Source organism: Hypanus sabinus, chromosome 24 (genome assembly GCF_030144855.1).
Source record: "Hypanus sabinus isolate sHypSab1 chromosome 24, sHypSab1.hap1, whole genome shotgun sequence".
Lineage (NCBI taxonomy): Eukaryota > Metazoa > Chordata > Chondrichthyes > Myliobatiformes > Dasyatidae > Hypanus > Hypanus sabinus.
The window spans coordinates 12289054-12311612 of NC_082729.1; the positions used below are offsets into that span (position 1 = coordinate 12289054).

General features: G+C 39.8%; 1 protein-coding gene across 1 annotated transcript in view; it reads right to left on the minus strand.

The window, feature by feature from the left end:
• The window catches only part of rlf (RLF zinc finger), a 70830-nt gene extending 54373 nt beyond the window's left edge, over nucleotides 1-16457 (minus strand). Inside the window, exon 1 of the mRNA XM_059949273.1 lies at nucleotides 16273-16457. Coding sequence (XP_059805256.1) covers nucleotides 16273-16401 — 129 coding nt within the window. The 5' untranslated portion in view covers nucleotides 16402-16457. The remainder of the gene's footprint in view (nucleotides 1-16272) is intronic.
• Between the last annotated feature and the right edge of the window lie 6102 nt (nucleotides 16458-22559).

Sequence of the window (22559 nt, forward strand, 5' to 3'; positions counted from 1 at the left end):
TCATCTATGCCCATAGGTCTTGTAAACCTCTACCAGATCTTCCCCTCAGCCTCCGGCACTCCAGAGAAAACTACCCAAATTTATCCAGTCTCTCATGATAGCACATGCATGGTAAACCACACAGCATCCTGGTAAACCTCTTCTGCACCCTCTCTGAAGCCTCTTCATCCTTCCTATGGTGGGGCAACCAGAACAGCGCGCAACATTCCATATGTGGCCCTAGCCAGAGTTTTTCTGAGGGCAGTGCTAAGTATCAGCCTTAATAGTTGAACTGCAGCCTAAATAGTGTTCCAGATTTGCAATTTGTTTTCAAAGTCTTGTATACACTTACCCTCATTGAATGAAACATGTTCTAGCGTCATAGAAAATAACACCAAGAAAAAAAAATTAACTTTCCTTGAAGGATGATCTTCTGCATTTATTAACTTGGCATCACTGTCATAATGCGAAAGGGGTAAAAGCACTACCATTGTGGTGTGGTTGTGTTAAAGATTGACTGACCTTGAATTTCAATGCCAAGATGACAGCTTTATATTTAATTACATGAAGTAATACAACTCACAAAGCCACTGGATTGTCATAGAAACCCACCTTATTCAATGTCCTTTATGGACAGCAAACAATCAGCACTTACAAGGAGGGTACTGTCTCTGACTTCAGACCCACTGATCAGTTGCACCCATTCAACTGTTCAGTTCAAGGGCAATCAGGTTTGGACGTCAAAAACCCAACAACATTCTGGGCAATGTAGTTGAAATGAAGTGTTTTAATGGTGGTGATGTGCCTGTCAACAAAACATTTTAGAAATAGCACAACATATTTTGAACATTCTCATTTCAAATAAAAGGACAGAATTCATGACCTGATTGCTGGTACTATTAAAAAGCATTTAGTGGTACATTCTGGCAGCATTGCTACAATTATCAACAGTTGCAAGAAAAAGTTTGTGAAGCCTTTGCAATTACTGGTTTTCTGCATTAATTACTCATAAAATATGGCCTGATCTTCATCTAAATCTTAATAACAGGCAAACACAATCTACCTAAAGTAATAACACACAAACAATTGTACTTCTCATCAATACTGAGTACACCATTTAAACAATCAGTCTAGGTTCAAAAAAATGTGAACCTCTGCAGTAATGCCTTCCACAAAAGCTATTTGGAATCAGGTGTTCCAATCAATGAGATGAGATTGGAGGTGTGGGTTGTTGAGGTACCCTGTCCTATAAAAAAGACATACAAAGTCAGGTTACTGAAAGAGCCTGCTCTTCTCTGAAAGATTTGTTTACATGCACCATGTCTTGATCAAAACAATTTTCAGAGGATCTTAGAATTGTAGAGATGCAAAACCATTTCTAAAGACCCAAGTGTCCATCAGTCCATAGTAAAAATCAACTGCCTACAAATGGAGGAAATTCAGTACTATTGTTACTTTCCTTAGAAGTGGGCGTCCTGCAAAGATCGGACCAAGAGCACAAAGTGCAATGCCAAAGGAGGTGAAAAAAAGACCCAAGGGTAACAGCAAAAGAACTGCAGAAATCTCTAGAACTTGCTGAAGTCTCTGATCATGAGTCCACTATAAGAAAAACACTGAACAATGGTGCTAATAGGTAGGACATCACAGAGGAAATCACTGCTCTTCAAAAAAAAACATTGTTGTACATCTCAAACTTGTAAAAGGACGTTCCACAACATTTCTGAGACAATATTCTGTGGACAGATGAGACAAAATTGAATTTTTTGACAGAAATGCATGCTGTGTTTGGAGGAAAAAGGCTCTGTACACTTACACCAAAACCTTATCCCAACTGTGAAGTATGGTGGAAGGAGCATCATGGTTTGGGGCTCCTTTTTGCCTCAGGGTCTGTAGAGCATGCATTCATTGAGGGAACAATGAAGTTAACAGCCTCATTATGTCTTACAGAAGAATGTCAAGTGTAGCAATCCGACACCCGAAGCTGAATGATGCAACCATTTGATACAACTAAGTTGGATGATGCAACAAGACATTGATCCAAAACACAAGAGTAAATCAACAACAGAATAGTTCAAAAAGAAAATTGTGTTTTGAAATGGCCAAGTCAGAGTCTAGTTCTTAACCCAATTGAGATGCAGTGGCATGACCCGAAGGCGGCTGTTCAAGCAAGGTACCATAAATATTGATGAACTGAGACAGTTTTGTATGGAGGAATGATCTAAAATCCCCCTCGCCATTGTCTAAGTCTGATCAGCAGTTACAGGAAATGTTTGGTGGAGGTTATTGCTGCTAAAGGAGGTTCTAACAGTTATTAAATACAAGGGTTCACATACTTTTTCCTGTTGGACTGTGAATGATTAAACAATGTGTTGTTAGTTTAAATAAGAACATAAATAGGACCAGGAGTAGGTCATCTGGCCCATCAAGCCTGCCAGCCATTCAATAAGATCATGGCTGATCTGTAAACTCAGTTCCATCTACCTCCCTTTTCCCCATAACCCTTAATTCCCTTACTATGTAAAAACCTGTTTCTTAAAAATATTTAGTGAATAAGCCTCAACTGCTTCCCTGGGCAGAGATATCCACAAATTCACCACTCTCTGGGAAAAACATTTTCTCATCTCCGTCCTAAATCTTCTCCCCTGAATCTTAAGACAATGTCCCCTAGTTCTAGTACTGTCTATTATTGTGACTTAAATAAAGATCACACCACATTTTATGAGTGACTAATGTAGAAAACCAGGTAACTGCAGAAGGCTTACAAGGTGACCCCCCTGTATTACAATAGTTCAATAATGGGATTTTATCCTAAAAAAATTACAAATGACAAAAAAATCAAAATTTATTCACTCAACCCACATCTCCTTGACATGTGTAGATTCCATGAATGCAAACGCCCACATCTTTTCCCTCCTCCAGTAACGTAGGGGTTGCATGCACATTTAATTTTCTACCTATTGTCTAACTTCACAAACATTTAAAACCACAGTCTAACTTTGTCATAAAGTACAGCATAGAAACAGGCCCTTCTAATCTTTGCTGAACCATCTAAACTACTACTCCCATCAAGTTGTATCCGAACCATAGCTCTCCCTACTCCTACTATCCATGTACTATCCAAACTTCTATGAAAAGGTTGAAATCAGGCTTGCATGCACCACTTGTGTTGGCAGCTCGTTCCACACTCTCACATCCCTCTGAGTGAAGAACTTTCCTCTCATGTCCCGCTAAAACTTTTCAACTTTTGCTTCTCCATATTCAACCTTCCATACCAGTTGCATATTTCAAGTACAAAAGTATATGGAAAGGTTCAAATTCATAATTTTAACTTTGGGAAAATTCTATTTAAATTGGTCCTATTAAGATACTACCATAAGTTCAGAAAATTGCCTTCCCTCCTCCTCTAAAAGTAAAGCCTTGTAAAGCTCTACAGCAATTGCGCAATGATGGAAAACTTAACAGGTGCATCTCAGCTGGCATTTAATGGATTATTCATCTTCAAGAATACAGTTTTGATACATCAGGGAAAGATTAAAAAGCCCATACAAGATCTATTCTCTTATTCCAGAAGACGGTCACAATACACATTCTCCATAAGGATCAACAAAATATTACAAACAAAATTGCACTGTCAACAAATAACTTGCAAAAATAACCATGCAATTCAGCAAAATTTTATAAATTCAAAAATGTTGCAGAGTATACAAGAATCCTTGAGAATCCTTTCACATTAGTGATCTGGGTGACAGAACTGATAGCCTACTGGCCAACTTTTCAAATTTCTACAGATATACCATGGAGAGCATTCTAACTGGCTGCATTGTCACCTGGTATGGGAGAAAGGGGACAATGGTACAGGATCAAAATAAGCAGCAGAGAGTTGTAAAACAGAGTCAGCTCCATCGTACGCACTAGCCTCCATAGTATCAAGGACATCTTCAAGGAACAATACCTCAAAATGGTGGCATCCATCACCAAGGATCCCCATTACACAGATCATGCCTTGCTGACATTGCTACCATCAGGAAGGAAGTACTGAAGGCACACACTCTACAATTCAGTAAGTGTCTTCCCCTCTGTCAATCCAATTTCTGAATGGACACCGAACCCATGAACACAACCTCACGACTTTTCATTTTATTTCTACTTTTGATTCTCTCACACACACACAGTGCCTCTACAAAGTATACACTGCCCTTGGAATGTATCATGTTTCATTGTTTCAAAATAAGGAATCACAGTGGATTTAATTTGGCTTTGACATGAATCAACAGAAAAAGACTCCTTTGTGTCAAAGTGAAAACAGATCTCTACAAGGTGAGATTAATACAAAGTGATCTAAATTAATTAGAAATATTAAATACAAAATAATTGACCGCTCACACCCTTCAGATCATTATTTAGCAGATACACCTTCAGCAGCAATTACAGCCTTGGGTCTGTGTGGGTAGGTTTCTATCAGCTTTGTACATTCGGACACTGCAATTTTTCCCATCCTTTACAAAACTGCTCAAGTTCTGTCAGACTGCATGAGGATCATGAATGACAAGCCCTTTTCAAGTCCAGCCACAAATTCTCAATTGGACTGAGGTCTGGACTCTAACTTAGCCACTGCAGTATATTCACTTTGCTCTTTGTAAGCCATTCCTGTGTAGATTTGGCTTTATGCTTGCTGTCACTGCCATGCTGTAAAACAAATCTTCTCCCAAGTTGTAGTTTTCTTGCAGAATGCATCAGGTTTTCCTCCAGGATTTCCCTGTATTTTTCTGCACTCATTTTAAGCCTTCCAGCTTTACAGCTGTGTCATATTGTTTTCATTTCTTGATGATCGACTTAACTGTACTCCATGGGATATCCAGTGACTTGGAAATTTTCTTCTATCTATCTCTTGACTTGTGCTTTTCAGTATCTTTTCCATGGAGTTGCTTGAAGTGTTCTTTTGTCTTCGTAGTGTAGGTTTTGCCAGAATACTGATTTGCCAACAGTTGGACCTTCCAGATACTGGTGTATTTTTATTACAACTAAATAACTTGACTGCACACAGGTCTTCAAAAACAGATCTCCATTTAACTAATTATGTGACTTATAAAACCAATTCGCTGCACCTATGATTTGGCTTGTCATTTTAAGGGGGGGGTGAATATTCATGCAATTATTTGTGTTTTATATATGTAATTAATTTACATCACTTTGTAGAGATCTGTTTTCACTTACACACACACAAAAACATAATTACTGTAATTCACAATTGTTTCTAATACCATGTACTGCTACCACAAAGACAGCAAATTTCACAACATAAGCCAGTGACACTGAACCAGATTCTGACCTTTGCAGACAATACAAAGCTAAGTGGAGGGGCAGGCATTGGAAAGGGTCCAGACGAAGCTTACAAGAATGATCCTGGAAATGAAAGGGTTAATGCATGAGGAGCATTTGATGATTCTGTTCTGTACTCACTGGAGTTCAAAATATTAAGGGAGTATCTTATTGAAATCTAACTTGTGAATTTCATATTTGACTAATATTGTAAATATGTTAAGCCTTCTTAAATAATTCATTATGGGTTACATGTAAAAATACTTAAATTGCATACATCACACCGCCATATGACATGTATTTGCCTCGATTTACGCAAATAGAAAGTTAAACTCTTATTTAGACTCCTTTGTTTTCCTTTGAATGAAAACATACAAAACATAACTACCAAATATTGAAAGGCTTGGATAAAGTGAACATAAGAGAGGATATTCCCAATAGCGGGAGAGTCTAGGGCACAGCCTCAGAATATGGTTTCCCTTTAGAATAGAGCTGAGTAGGAACATCTTTAGCCAAAGGGTGGTGAATCTGTGAATTTCATTGCTACAGATGGCTGTGGTGGCCCAGTCATTGTGTATACTTAGTGACAGTTGATAAGTTCTTGAGCAGTAAGGACAACAAAAGGTTACAGGGAGAAAGCATGAAAATGGGGTTGAGAAGGACAATAAAACAGCTCTGATCAAATGGTTGAGAAGACTCAATGAGCCAAGTGCCCTAATAACGTCCCTAAGTCTACGGACAATATTTCAATCCCATGGTATACATGAAATCATTGTAACTAATAAATCTAACATACTTCAGTGTGGTATTTCAAAGAGTGATAACACTAATTCTCCACAGTTCAATTATGCACATTCTAGTTTTAGCAAATTCACGATAACCTGGGTTTTTGACACAACACCTTCAGATGTGAATTAAAACTTGGAATCAAACCCCAGTCACAATTAGTAATTACATTTTAAAAATTATTTATGCCAACCGATTTATTGAGTGTTAAGCAGACTAATGTTTTGACTAATTTGCAATATAAACCAGAGTAGTTTTTAAACCCAATTTTGATTTCTCATAAAACACTGAACAATTCAAAGTCACTCATCTCCAAATTAGTGAGACTTGCAACAAGAATAGAAATCAGAAAAATAGTGAAGGACAGACTCAATTTCAGCAAGTCCCCCTTGGTGACCTCACATTTATATCTGGCCCTGCAGCAAATACTATGGGGAAATTAATCCTACTTCTTTGCTTCTGCAAAGGACTTCCACCCCTCCTCATCCCAAAATATTAAATCTAAAATCATCAACTCTAAAAGCCTCAACCTACCTTGACAGCAAACATCTCTTTCAGCAGCAAATGCCGGAGGAGACATTTCAGATCGAAACTCTACATCAGGAGAACCTCTCCCAGAACTCTATCACTACTGCCTTTTAAACAACATAGATTTAACCTGAGTGCTGGTAAACAGAACCTTCAGCAACTTCAAACTCTTTCTTTGAAACTAAGTCTCTTCACCTTTAAAGCATCAGATTTTTTTTTCCCCACTCAACCTCCAATGTCTATCCAAGACTAGAAGCACTTCCTCATTTTTGTTATACCAGAGGCACAGTTCTAGCACCCTGGAATTCCTGCAAAAGCTTGATGAATAATAGCACCCTTCAATTAACTAAAACAATAATAAGAAAATAAAACTGGCTTCGGAACAACAGATTCCTCCAGTATGGTGAATGGATCAGTCAGAATTCCACTACCAGGCTGGCATGACTTCTTTAAAATTTCAATGATCCACATAATAGGCTTCTAAAGAATAAATTATTGGGGAATTCAAGATAGCATCAGGGATACAGATATGAAATTAACAGATGTTAAAAAACATTAATGAAGCAGAAGAGGGAAAGAAGTGCAGATCACCATGATGGTGGGATTTCCACTGTTAACAATCAATATTACTAATTCTGTAAATTTCAAAGTATCTAAAAGCAATTTCCAAATACATCTCAGTGAGGATAGGTGCAGATGATCTATAAAATGACTTTGATACAACATTTAAAAAATAGAAGCTTGACTGTGAAATTCATTCTTCACAGAGGAAGTCAATGTGACTAGCAGCAAAATAGCAAAGGATGAGCACAATATGTCCAACTTCTTCAAACCAAAATCAATGGATATAATTGTGAATAATCTATCTAGTTAAAACAGAAACTCTACCTCATAGTTCAGGTTAAATAAATCAAGTCCATATTTGAGTCCAGGTCCTGTCATCAGGATTCTAAGCAGGGTTTCAACTCCAGAAGTACTGAAAATAGCTGGAATGAATGAACTTCAGTGTGAGGTTCAAAAGTTCAATGTTCAAAGTAAATTTATTGCCAAAATACATTTATGTCAAAGTTCAAAGCTAATTTATTGTCAAAATACAATTATGTCAAAGTTCAAAGTCAATTTATTATCAAAATATATGTGTGTCAAAGTTTAAAGTACACACATGTCACCATATAGAATCCTGAAATTCATTTTCTTGCAGGCATCTTCAATCCATTGAATAATCATTGAAATCAATGAAAGACCGCACCAACTTGGGCATTCAACCTGTCTGCAAAAGACAACAAACTGCAAATACAAAAAGAAATAATAAACAAATAGAGGACCTGTGGTGAAGAGTCCTTGGAAGCGAGTACATAGGTTGTGGGAACAACAGTGATGGAGCAAGTGAAGTTGAGTAAATTTACTTATCCCCTTTTGTTCAAGAACCTGATGGTAGAAGGGTAGTAACTGTTCCTGAACCTGGTGGTGTGAGACCATATACAATACTAAGATTCATTTTCTTATGGGCATACAGTACATTGCAATACATAATAAAAACTAAAAAGTATAATAAATAAATTAGAGCAGAAAGGAGAAAAAATAGTGAGGTAGAGTACACAGGTTCATTGTTCAATCAGAAATCTGATGGCAGAGGGAAGAAGCTGTTCCTGAAATGTTAAGGCAAGTTCCTGTCATTTTGAGGCACTGTCTTTTGAAGGTGTCCTGTCTATGCTGTGAATCCTCCATATCAGACACTAATGCAACCAGTTAGAATGTTCTACACAGTATATCTAAGAAATCTGCGAGCATCTCCTCAAAATCAAATAAGGTCATGTGAAATTGGATCAACATGTTGAGCCCAAGATAAATCAGAGATGCTGACATCCAGAAACTTGAAATTGCTCATCCTTTCCACTGCTGATCTTTCAATGTGTGTTCCCACAATTTCCCCTTCCTGAAGTCCTCAAATCAATTATTTGGTCTTACTGATGTTGAGTACAAGGTTATTGCTGCGACACCATTCAACCAGCTGATCTATCTTGCTCCTGTAGGCCTTCTCATCACCATCTGATATTCTGCCAACAATAGATGTGTCATTGGCAAATTTATAGATGCCATTTGAGCTGTGCCCAGTCACACAACCCTGGATGCAGAGAAGAGAGCAGTGGGCCAAGCACGCATCCCTGAGGTGCACTACAGGAAGTCAAATATCCAGCTGCAGATAGAGGTAGAGGCCTGGGCTTTGGAGCTTGATCTGAGGGTATAGTTGTGTTGAAATCTGTGCTGCAGTTAATAAACAGCATTAAGTATTACTACGTCTAATGATCCAAGACTGAGTGGAACACCAGTGAGATTGCATCCATAGTGGACCTAATGTGGTGACGGACAAGTTGCAGCAGATCCAAATCCTTGCTTAGGCAAGAGTTGATTCTAGCTATGACCAAGCTCTCAAAGCACTTCACAGCAGATGTGAGTGCCATTGGGTAATAGTCTCAACCAGCTCACCCTCTTCTTTTTGGGCACTGGTACAATTGTCTCCCTTTTGAAGGAGGTGGGAACCTCCAACTGTAACAGCAAAAGATTGAAGAGATCCTTGGAGCGCTCCCTCCAATTGGTTAGCACAGTTTTCAGAGTCTTATCAGTTACAACATCAGGGCCCGATGCCATGCAAGGATCCATCCCTTTTGAAAGATAATCTGATGGTAGCCTCCGAGACAGAGATCACAGGGTTTCCAAATGCTGCAGGGATTCACACAGGTTTAGTTTTATTCTCCCTTTCAAAGCATGCATAAAAGCTCATCTGAGAGGAAAACATCACAGACATTCATATTACGTTTTGCTTTGTAAGAAGTAATGGCCTGCAAGCCCTGCCAGAGCTGACATGCATCCAATTCTGTCTCTAACCTCAATCAGAATTGTTTTTTTGCTCTTAAAGTAGCTTTCCGTAATCATAGCTGGACTTCTTGTATAGTTCTGGACCAAAGACCTTGAATGTCACAGATTAAGCCCTCAGCAAAATATGAATCACCTGGTTTATCCATGGCTTTTGGTTTGAGAACATCCGGTAAGTTCTCGAAAGCACAGGTTTTGATGAAGTCAATGACATATGTGGCGTATTCATTCAGAATTGAAGATGAGTCCCTGAATATTGCCCAATCCACTGACTCAAAGCAGTCCTGTAAGTGCTTCTGTTTTCTTAAAGGGAACTGCACTCTCAAATTGAGTCTGCTGCCCAAGGTTCACTGATCTTGAGTATCAATAGATATTTTTTTTAAACTTCTTAAAACAATTCTGCTTACTGAAGTAACTGTGTCTGTGGATTTCAGCTGTAGCCCTAAACAGAAATATTTGATGATTCCTGTTGGAACTGTACATAATGAGTCACCACTTAATGGAGGTATCTTACCAGACAATGAGGAGAAACAGAGCATGCTTATTCTTTACAGTCTTGAAAAGATATAACCAGCAAAGACGTTCACAGTTAACATGATTTAAAAGGAATATCTGAAGCAATGTTCCAACAAAAAGTCTAACTATTTTATTGAGGGAGTGGATAAAATGAGTTAAAAAAAAAAGCTGCTGCCGACCAGTCTTTATGTAAAGTGGACTTCTGTGCAAAGACATAGAAACACATTATGTAATCCTTTGTTAGAAGAATTTAAAAAAACACGTGTTGTCCTAGATGACTGATGAGTTCATATGCTTCTCCTCTGCCAGGGAACAAGTGCAACATTGACTAACAGATTAAAATACGCTACGGATCAATATTCGTTATGGTGTCCACATGTAAAATCTACATTTTCAATTCAATCGCAGAGAATGACCACATGGAAAAAAGACTGGTTGGTTGTTACAGTGAGTGAGTTTCTAGTGCATCAATCTGAAGAGCAGACGAGTTAACAGTGTTAATTAATATCCTTGCAATAGATGGCTAATTAATTCCAACTTTTTGATAATTTCACATCAAATGAAGGAAGTGGAAGCTAGCACGTACTTGAAACCCTCAATAGTTTCACCTGCATTGCTTTAATCTACTAACATATTTTGCAGGGATATTACCAAACAAAATTTGACATTCAAAAGAATATGACATTCAAATGAAATTATTAAGGAAACAAGCAGAAGTCCACAGGACCTTGACAGCTTATGGAGTGGCTACAAATGATGGAGAACTTAAAAGGAAAAAAAAATAATCGGGAAGATGATACATGTCCAGAACTGGAGAAACATTACCACAGAGCTAGAGATTGTAAAGGGCATTTGAAAATAAGGTTAACTTAAAACGAATGTTTAACCAGGAGCTGAAGGAGTAATAAGTGGCCAACACCCAGGACATGCCTTGTTTTCATTGCAACCATCAGGGAGGAGGCACAGAAGTCTGAAGAAACACACTCAATGATTCAGGAACAACTCCTTCCCCTCTGCCATCTGATTTCTGAATGGACATTGAACCCAGGAACACTATCTCACTACTTTATTTCCATTTTTGCACTAATTATTTAATATATACATTAAACCCATGACTTACAGTATACTGCTTTCTCTATTATTATATATTGCAATGTACTGCTGACACAAATTTCAAGACCTATACCTGTGATATTAAACCCAATTCTGATTAGTTATTTCAAACAAAAGCACCTGCAGTTTGGCTGATCCACTTCAGAGGCAGGATGAAATTGGCCAGGTAAGAATGTACCAGACCTGTGAAGGCTGGGTGTACAATGTTAAAAGAGGATTTCACCTCTGATAATGCTCACTAAAGACAGACAATACTAGAGGGATAGAAATTGAGTGTCATGTATTAGCAAGGCAGTTCAGACACCACCATGCAAACTATTTGGTTCAGTCTCAAGCTGTTGTTAGCAAGTCAGTAGCTTGGATACATTTTTGGAGGGAAGAAAAATAATCTGACAATTCAGTCTGTAGAGATAGCAGAGAGGTGAGTGCCATTAGTGTGCTTACAGAAGATGTTACCTTTTTGGACACTAGAACTGAAGACATGCCACTAGGCAGAACGTTGGATAAATGAGTTGTGTCACAAAGAACCCATTCAGTATTTCAATGTCTGTACTTGACATCACACAACTGATCATTTTCACGTAACCACACCAATTACATTCTGGCAATTAAATGACAAACACCATGTCTTGCCATGAGAGACAGTGAGCTCTTACCCGAATAGTACAGTAAAAATTATCTTCCATTCAAAAAGCTATTTTTTAAAATCAAGATAGTCCAATGATTACTACTTCAAGATGCAAACACAACTGCAAAATGTAATTTGTGCTTTTATACGTACAGGTTTTTTGTGTTATTAGAAAAGGCTTTGATGCCAATCTTCTTTCATCTATCCTGATCTGTTACCCTGACTAGATTTCCTTTCCTAGCTTGTATAACACATTTTGTTCCAAACATAGATTTGCAAACTCTATCAATGCTTTTAAATTTCAAAGCAAAAGAAATAACCCAATGCTTTCACTGGCATTTTGAAACAGGTAAGTCTGCACCAAGTTGTGGATTGGCACCACTCCCATGGCATTGCAATAGCAAAATTCATTTGTGTGCTGCCTCGAACACAGAATAATGAAGCCATCTAACAATAGACACCTGGACACAATAAAATGAATTCAACAATCAGAAACGTTCAGTCAATGGGGAAAGCTTTCAACAGAATCATAAAAGAATAGAATAGAGAGGGGTTTTGTAGCAGGTAATTCCCAATCCTGCGATCAAGGAAGCTGAATGCACTGTAGCCACGTGTGAAGCAAATAAAACCAAGGAAGCACAAGAGGTCAGAAGAGAATTTAATTCTTTATGATTGTAGTTACAACACACACAGACAAAATGCTGGAGGAACTCAGCAAGTCAGAAATGAATAAACAGTTGAAGTTCTGGGCTGAGACCGTTCTTCAGGAAAATTATGGAGTATGGAAATAAGGTATGGGGTGGGAGATGGAGGAAGGTCAACAAGGCAAGCAATGAAATAGTAGAGTCCAACCATAACAAAGATCCAGAGTGAGAGTTGCAGAGAATATTATAAGGAGGCAGTTCTGGTGGCAGATTTTGATAAAGTTCACTTCACAGTTGTGAACGGTATTGGTTAGTCTGAGTTGGTAGAATGGACCACAATGGAAACAAAGTTCAGACTATTTTGGAAACTGAAGAAAATGGCTTTGATCTTCCAAACACTTGACAGTCAGGCTGGGTAGAAAATCAAGAGCAAGTAAAGGTGACAGTAAGGTTTGACATGAGGTGCATCAGATATTGTGATATCTGTATATCATTTGTGAAATACATTAACAATCCAAGGTGCTCAGTGAATCTGGTGTGTTTGTTTTCAACCAAGCATGACAAATCAATGACCAAACAAATCTGCACTGTTTGAACATCTAATACTCAACACCTTTCTGCCCGACTCCCTCTCCAATTCACCAGGAACCATGACAACCACTGTGACATCAGACACAATTTATCACACATTTCCCAAGCAACCACAAAGGAAACACCAGCAGAAATTATGCAGACAACTGCATTATCCCTCACAAACAACCTTTGGAGAAAGAGACATTGGAACATGGGAAATCATTGAGATAAACCATGCTTTGTGATGAAATCAATTATTCAACCAAAACTTTTATCTGATTGGGACCAAAGCATTCAAACACCAATGTTTACTTTCAAAGAGCATGGAGAGCAAGTTTATTAGAGTGCTGTATCATATGTAATTATTGTTGCCTGATCTCATTTCTCATAACACAATAACCAGGTTTGTCCTACCTTAAAAATACTGTAAAGGCACCAAATTACTCAAACAAAAACCTCAGGTTGAAATCATTCTACAAAACAACTCAAAAGGTTCAAATACACACAAAAATGCTGGAGGAACTCAGCAGGCCAGGCAGCATCTATGGAAAAGAGTAAACAATTGACGTTTCAATCCGAGACTCTTCATCAAGACTGGAAAAGAGAGACGAGAAGTCAGAGTAAGGTGGGGGGGAGGGAGAAGTAGAGGAAGTACAAGGTAGTAGGTGATAGGTGAAACTGGGAGAGGGAAAGGGATGAAGTTAAGAGCTCGGAAATTGGATGGTGAAAGAGATAAAGGGCTGGAGAATGGGAATCTGATAGGACAGAAGGCCATGATGGGCTGGTAAGGAGATAAGGTGAAGAGAGGAATACTGATGGTGATGATGGGTGTGGGATGAGCAATTACCCAAGTTTGATGTTCATACCATCAGGTTGGAGGCTCCCCAGACAGAATATAAGCTTGTGCTTTTTCACCCTGAGGGTAAAGCATTCCTTTCATTGCTTGCAAACAGCTGTTACCTTATCATGTATTTATTTGTAATAAAATTCAATATACAACCTGAAACTATAAAAATTTTGTGAAATTTCTTTGAGAAAGGTGACATAACAGAATAGGAAACAATAATGGATAAAATATGTGTTAAACACAGGTGAAGCATTAACTAAATGTGAACTAAATTAATTCATTAAAACATGATCAAGCACTGTTGAATGCCACTAATCTACAACATTATGTGTATTTTTTTAAACAACAGACCAAATAAGATCCTAAGCTCCCGAGAGCTCACTGAACCCATATCCCAGAGCAGAGGGCCCAAAGACTGCATGGAATTTTTAAAACAAAATGGTTACCTAAATTAAGCTACTTGGAGTTGAATAGTATTTGCAAGGTTTTTAAATATGCAAAATAAGACATATATAATGTCACATTATGCACTATATGACATTCCAAAAGCTCAACAATACAGAGGGACCAGAAGTGGAGTGAGTGAGTAATTTCAAGTTACAAGGTGTCAGTACCTCTGAGGATCTAACCTGGACCCAACATATCACTGCAGCTACAAAGAAGGCGATACAACAATGGCGATATTTCATTAAGAGTTTGAGAAGATAGGGTATGTCTCCCAAAAACATTTGAAGTTTTCTACAAATGCACTATAGAGAGCATTCTAACTGGCTGCGCCACCATCCGGTATTGGGGGGGGGGGGGGGGGGGGCTACTGTACAGGATCAAAATAAACTGCAGTAAGTTATAAAGTTGTCAGCTCCATCTTAGGTATTAGCCTCTGTAGTACCCAGGATATCTTCAAGGAGCAATGCCTCAAAAAGGCAGTATCTATCATTATGTACCCTCATCACCCAAGTCATGCCCTGTTCTCATTGCCAGCATCAGGAAGGAGGCACACTCAATGATTCAGGATCAGCTGCTTCTCCCATCTGATTTCCGAACGGACACTGAACCCATGAATGACCTCACCACACGTTTTATTTCTAATTTTGCATTATTTATTTAATTTAAATATTTAATATATACTGACTGTTATTCAGTTTTTTCACTATATTATATATTGCATTGTGCCGCTGTCGCAAAGTCAACAAATTTCACGACATATGCTGATAATAATAAAGCTGATTCTGATTAAAGTATCACTACACTTATATTCTACCATAGCATACACAGCTACTGCACTGGTGGAATGCTTTATCCTTGCTAAAAAAGCAATACTACTAATCACCTTCGCATTTCTACCAAAGAACAATTAAGATCAATGAGGAAGGATGTGGCTTCTACCTAGCTAAATTCAATATCAGATCCATACTTAATATTCAAACTTAAGCATACTTAAACTTCCATTAGCAGGAAACATGACAGTCCACTGAAATTATAAAGAAAAATTGTACTGAAAATGCAAATCATCAGATAAGTATTTTTATCTATATTTTAAAAGTTACAAGGGGTATAAAAAGTCACAATTGTATTTTCTTTTAATTAGAAATCTTAGGCTTATTTTGAGCGATTTCACAAGGTCTTACAACACTTAAACAAGCAACATACAAAACCGCACAACCATTATCCCCACAGAATATCAACAAACTACTGCAGCTTTGTCATTTTCAAGAAAGCTTTATATATAAAAAAACACTTAAAAATACTCAATTTACCAAAAGTTCAATTATACAGAAGCAAAAAAAAATCCACTGAAATTTAAACAGATATGTTGTATTTGCAGCCGCCGAAAATACTATCAATTGCCGACCTAAACAGATAGCAGTGAGAAAAGGGATCAGTCGCTGCAGCAAAACTACCAAGTATTTTCACAATTCCTGCAATATTAAATTATTACACTTGGAATACTACACAAGGAAAACATTCTAGATAATCGAGTGTTTCGTTCTAGTGGCGAAAGAGAACCAATGTAAAAATTCTAACTGCTTGTTTTTCACCCTACTATCCCCTGATTGCTTAGGCTATTGTTCAGTACGGAGGCAACACTGGGCAAGGAGGAGGAGGAGGGGGGTGGTGGAATAAAACACGTTTAACTATTTAGTACTCGAGAGCTCACAGCAAACAAGCGCTGACTTAACGGTTAACTTTTGCAGCGCGATGTTTTCCCGCAGATTATAGTTTGCAAAAAGCAGGATCGGAAATGGCGAGGGACGGGAACGAGGGAGGGCTGTTGCTGCAGACTGGCGGCTGAGGATCGGAAGGCCGAGGGCCGGGATACGGGCAGTAGGCAGAGAGCGAGGACAGGAGGCCCCCCTCCACCACACTACATCCCCTCCTCCTCGGAGCCGAGCCTCTGTGCAAACCCCCTCCGACCACCCTCTCCCCCTTCCCCACCCACGCCCACCCTGCAGGCAGCCGCTCACCTCGCAGAAGCGCTGGCAGTAGTGCGCAGAAGACTCCTGGGACACGCCGCACCTCCGCAGCTCGCCGTGGAGGAGCCGCAGCCGCTCGGTTAAGGGCTCGGGGGCCTGCTCGCTCTCTCCGTCCGCCATCTTCGCTCTCCACTGTTGCGCGTAGACACTGCTCACGTGACCAGCCCGCCTCACCTCTCCTCTCTCTCTCTCTCTCCCCAACCACCCCCCCGCCGAGCGGAAGGATGCGTCCCCTGTGACGTCATCGACACGTACGGCAACGCCCCCGCGCCCCTATGACGTCACAATGCCCCTCAGCAAACCTGGGTGACCCCCAGGGTCAGACCCGGTGCACGTTCGTCAAGGGCGGAATTCCATTTGTAATTAAAACTTAAAATGCTGCCAAGACAACTTGCCTTTGCATACCTGAGGCTGCATCGGTTGGAATTAGAAATTAATATGCCGCAATTTTTTTTTGCAAAATCCATGGACGAGGACTTGAATTTGCATAGCACCTACAACTTTCCGCTGCAACAATTGAAAGTAGAATTTCTTTTTGCAAAATCTAGAGAAGATTCTTCGTTTTGGGCTGAGACCCTTCATCAGGACTGGAAATTAAGTGGGAAATCGCCAGAATAAAAAGGGAAGGGGAAGGAGGTCAAGTTAGAAGGTGGTTGGATAAGAGTAAGAGCTGGAGAAGAAGAAATCTGACAGGAGAAGACAGTGGACACTAGGAGGAGGGGGTTGAAGGGCAGGTAAGAAGATGTAAAAAGTCAGAGTGGGGAATAGAAGAAGAGGGAAGAGGGGCATTGTTTTACAGGAAGGAGAAATTGATATTCATGCCATCAGGTTAGAAGCTACCCAGATGAAATATAACGTGTTGCTCCTCCAATTGGAGGGTAGCCTCATCTTGGCACAAGACGAAGCCATGGGCCGACACGTCAGAACGGGAATTGGAATTAAACCAGAATTAAGGCAGCTTTAAACTTACGGGGCATTAATGCAATGATTGACCACTACTAGGCTCAGCACCAAAATGCAATCACATGTCAGCATATCTACTTTTTTAAAAGGTTTGGCATCTCTGAACACTCTAACAAATGTCATTGCATGTACTGTTGAACGTCTCTGCTTGGATATAGCAATTCAAATGCATGAGAATATAAGAAGTTGCTGAGTAGCGAACTTGGCCCTCTACATCACCTCTCGCAACCATTGGTAGTATCTTGGGGGATTTGGTAAGAAATAGATTATTAAATTGGAAAGAATGTTGCTCAGACTTACAGAGCTGCTGCCAGTCTGAGACATAGGGCAGGCTGGGACTGCGCTGTTTGGAACATAAGATGTACAGACATAAACAAAAAATCAGGAAGCTTGCTTCTTTTTTCCTGAGGAAATGGAAAACCAAAATCTAGAGGGTATAAGTCTAAGGTAAAAGGTGAAAGTGCCCGGATTTCCAGCATCTGCAAATTTTCTCTTGATTAAGAATTTAATGAGACCAGAGAGGCAACTTCTTCATACAAAGGCTGTTGCTTTTATTGAGTGAGTTGCCAGAGGAAGTGACTGAGGCAGTTACAATAAATAACATTTAGATAAGTAGATGGATAGGAGGCAAATGGAGCTAGTTTAGTGGGCACTGTGGTTAGCATAGCTGAGTTGGGCCAAAGGGCCTGTTTCCATCCTGTATTGCCTCCTGATGCTAAAGAGCAATGTCTCAAAAAGGTGGCATCCATCATTCAGGACCCCATCACCCAGGGATGCCCTCTTCTCATTGCTATCAACTGGAAGGAGATACAGAAGCCTGAAGGCCCAGGCTTAATGATTCAGAAACAGCTTCTTCTCCTCTGCCATCAGATTTCTGAATGGACATTGAACCCATGAACACTACTTGACTACTTTTTTATTTCTATTCTTTCTCTGTTATGTATTGTATTGTACTGCAGCCACAAAATTAACAAATTTCACGATATAGGCTGATGATTTTAAACCTGATTCTGATATATAATCTTATTTCTTGGTGAACTTGATCAGGGGATGTACAGTTAGGTTACTGTACTAGTAATCCATCTGCCAAGACTTAAGACCCAGAAGGACAAGTTGAAATCCCATCCATATAAAAACCTATCCTAGTCACCAGTCATTAGTGATAGCCACTAATTACTGCAATAGTTCAATGGTTCCATTGAATATCAGTGCATGCAAACAACCTGAAATACTTATTCTTCACCGACATCAATGAAACAGAAAAAAAACAAATAATAAATGACAGGAAAATGTTAGAACCTGAGAGCCCTCCTCCCTTCTCCCATGCACAAGCAGCAGCAAAAGCATCAACACCCCCCCACTATCTAGATGATCTAGAGTCCATCAAAACTACTGCTCAACCCAACACTTCCACGTCCCACTGGCTCCCTCACTCTCCTTAACGAGGGAGAGAGCGAGATATCACTCCTCCCACTACAATAAAGCCATTTGCTCCAACCAACTTGATCTTTCTGCTTTCTGAACTACTGTAATGGTTGTCTTTTCACTACAGGTGAAACCAAAATATGAGGTTAAAGTCAAGGAATCAATTACACCACCTTGCCTTTCCAATCATCCCTTGTCCTCCCACGCCATCTCACTGTAAAACCACAAGTGGTCCTGAACAACAATGCCAGTGGAGATGAACTTGCTATCTCCTATAGCGTTACTTTTAGTGAGCGTTGCAGGAGATGGAATACATCCTTCACATTGAGAAAGACAAACCTCGACCAAAGGGATTGAAAATTATTTTGAAAGAAACCTTCTCAGACACAGCTGTTGTATGATTGGTCCTTAGAGAACTATATGTGGTTTTACCATCCACTATATGTACTGTAGGAGCTATGGATCAATTCACTATCTGCATTGTATTGCATTGTGCGTTTATTATGTTTATTACGGTAACTAGTCACATGAGTGGGGGCGTGGTAAAAGTGAAGGGAATAAGTCACGTATTCAGCCTTTGTCATAGTTTGCTGCGTGGGACCAGAGGATGTCATATCTTTTGCTGATCGCTCAATTACGCTTAGATTACACTTGGGTACAATTAAGCTCCATCACTTCGAGATTGTATGTTTGCTCATTGCTAATTCGCTGGTCGATGGTGTAGAGACATGCGCTCCAGACTTCAAGGAGAGTGGTCCCCAGTTCGAATCTGGCTGTCTCCTTGCACGATTCCTATCCATGTGGGATGAGTGTTGAGCTGGCAACTTGGCCTCATTAAAAAGACAGGCAAATGCTGAGGAAACGGCAAAGTTTGCAGCCTGATGCACCACAGTCCGTGGAGATAAACAATGAGTTACTAATAAAGGATTCACCTTTTGGAGCAATCATTGGAGCAGGGTGTGCGTCATGCAAGTATAACAGCTCCCTAGGGTAGCAGGCTGTGGCAATTATTTTGATTTTTGTTTTGTTCCACACATACACACACACGTAAATGGATAGTGAAGCATTGCTTTCCTTAGGATAGCAAAAGTGTCTGTGACAACTGATTCATTTATTTGCCCCATGTACATTGAAACCTGTTTCTGATAAATTTAAAAGATGCATTTCATTCAATGCAAATTATGATAATATAGTGCCTATAAAAAGTTTTACATGTCCCTTGGAAGTTTTTGTGTTTTATTGTTTTACAACACTGAATCACAGTGGATTTGGCTTTTTTGACACTGATCAACAGAAAAGACTCTTTCATGTCAAAGCGAAAACAAACTTCTACAAATTGGTCTAAATTTATTACAATTATGAAACACAAAATAATTGCATAATTATTCACCCCCTTCAGGTCAGTATTTAGTAGATGTACCTTTGGCAGTAATTCCATCCTTGAGTCTGTGTGGATAGGTCTTTAGCAGCTTTGCACATCTGGACACTGCAATTTTCCCCCCATTCTTCTTTACCAAACTGCCCAAGATCTGTCAGATTGCACGGGGATTGTGAGTGAACAGCCCTTTTCAAGTCCAGCCACAAATTCTCAATTGGATTGAGGTCTGGACTCTGACTTGGCCACTCCAGTACATGGGTTTTGCTGTTTTTAAGCCATTCCTGTGGAGCTTTGGCTTTATGCTAGGGGTCATTGTCTTGCCAGAAAACAAATCTTTCCTAAGTCACAGTTCTCTTGCAGACCGCATCAGATTTTCCTCCAAGATTTCCCTGTATTTTGCTGAACTCATTTTACCCTCTACACAAGCTTTCCAGGGCTGCTGCAGGGAAGCATCCCTGCAGCATGATACAGCCACCACCATGCTTCACGGCAGGGATGGTATGTTTTTGATGATGTGTGGTGTTTTGCTTATGCCAAACATACCATTTAGTCTGATGGCCAAAAAGCTCAATTTGGTTTCATCAGACCATAGAACCTTCTTCCTGCTGATTTCAGAGTTTCCCATATGCCTTCTGGAAAACTCTAGCCAAGAATTCATGTGAATGTTTTTCAACAGTGGCTTTCTCTTTGCCACTCTCCCATAAAGCTTGCAACTGGTGAAGCACCCAGGCAACAGTTGTTATATGTGCAGTCTCTCCCATCTCAGCCACTTAAGCTTATAGTGCCTCCAGAGTTGTCATAGGTCTCGTGGTGGCCTCCCTTACTACTCTCCTTCTTGCATGCTCACTCAGTTTTTTGAGGACAGTCTGTTCTAGGTAGATTTACAGTTGTGCCATATTCTTTCCATTTCTTGATGATTAACTGTACACCAAGGGGATGTTATTGTATCTATCTCCTGACTTGTGTTTTTCAATAACCTTTTCATAGAGTTGCTTGGAGTGTTCTTTTGTCTTCTTGATGTAACAGTCGGTTGAAATACCTTGACTGCACACAGGTGATCTCCATTTAACTAATAACAAGACTTTGAAAAGTAATTGGCTGCACCAGTGACAATTTGGAATGTCATATTAAAGGGGGGGGGGGGTGAATATTTAAGCAATTAATTATTTTGCATTTTATATTTGTAATTAATTTAGATCATTGTAGAGATCTGCTTTCACTTTGACACAGAAGTCTTTTTTTTGTTGATCAGTGTCAGAAAAAGCCAAATTAAATCCACTGTGATTCAATGTTGTAAAACAATAAAACATGAAAACCTTCAAGTTGGGGGGGCATGAATAGGCACTGTATAAGATCATTAACTTCAGTGTCTGCACTGTTAGTGTAGGATTGAAAAAGAAATCTTGAAAAAAACAAATGCAAGGCATAAACCCAGGAGATTCTGCCGATGCTGGAACAACAAGGCAACTCATAAAAGTCTTTTACATTCATCTGAACGTATATTTAAAAATAGTATACTAGTATTTGGTTGGTGGTGTGGAGATGCACCTCTACCAAAGGAGGTGTAAGGGGCTCCTTCCCTCCGCTAGCCTGCAGGTCACCCTTGGTCAAGGTGTAGCACCTGCTTAGCCCCCGATCAGGGTCACGTGATCATGGGAGCAGGTGGTTGATGCTCGAATGAGCAGCCGGTGCATATCACAAGTCCTGGTTATGCGACCACTGACGCCAAGCAAACAATCTCTGAATGGCTGGGGTTACCTATCTTGTAAAGACACTGCCCAGAACAAGGCAATGGCAAAACACTTCTGCTCTGCAAGCAGAATAATATGTAAGTATTATTACTAACAAGATCATTGCATACCGCAACAACATACTCAAACACAGGAGGATCTCAGGTCAGGCAGCATTTATAGAAATGAATAAACAGTCGACGGGAATGGAGGATAAACTAGAAGATGATAGGTAAAGCCAGGTGGGTGGGAAAGGTAAAGCGCTGGAGAAGAAGGAATCTGACAGGAGAGGAGGGTTGGCCAGAGGAGAAAGGGAAAAAGGATGAAGGGGACACCAGGGTGAGGAGAAGGGGTAAGAAGCAGAGTGGGCAATTGAAGAAAAGGGAAGGGAGAGGGTTAAAGAAGAAAAAAGAGAAAAAAATACCTTAAGAAGAAACCGATATTCATGCCATCAGGTTGGAGGCTACCTAGGCGGAATATGATGTGTTGCTCCTCGACCCTGAAGGTGGCATCATCTTGGCACAAGAGCAGGCCACAGACCAACATGTTGGAATGGGAATTGGGAATAAGAATTAAAATGGTTGACAACCAGGAAGTTGCGTTTTTGGTGGATGGAGTGGAGCTACCCAATGAAGCAATCCCCCAATGTCTGTCAGGGCTCACCAGTGTAGAGGAGGCTACACTGGGAGCACTGGATAGATGACCCCAGCAGATGCCCTACTTGGAAAGACTGTCTGGGTGAGGGAAAAATTGAATGGGCAGGTGTAGCATTTCTCTCACTT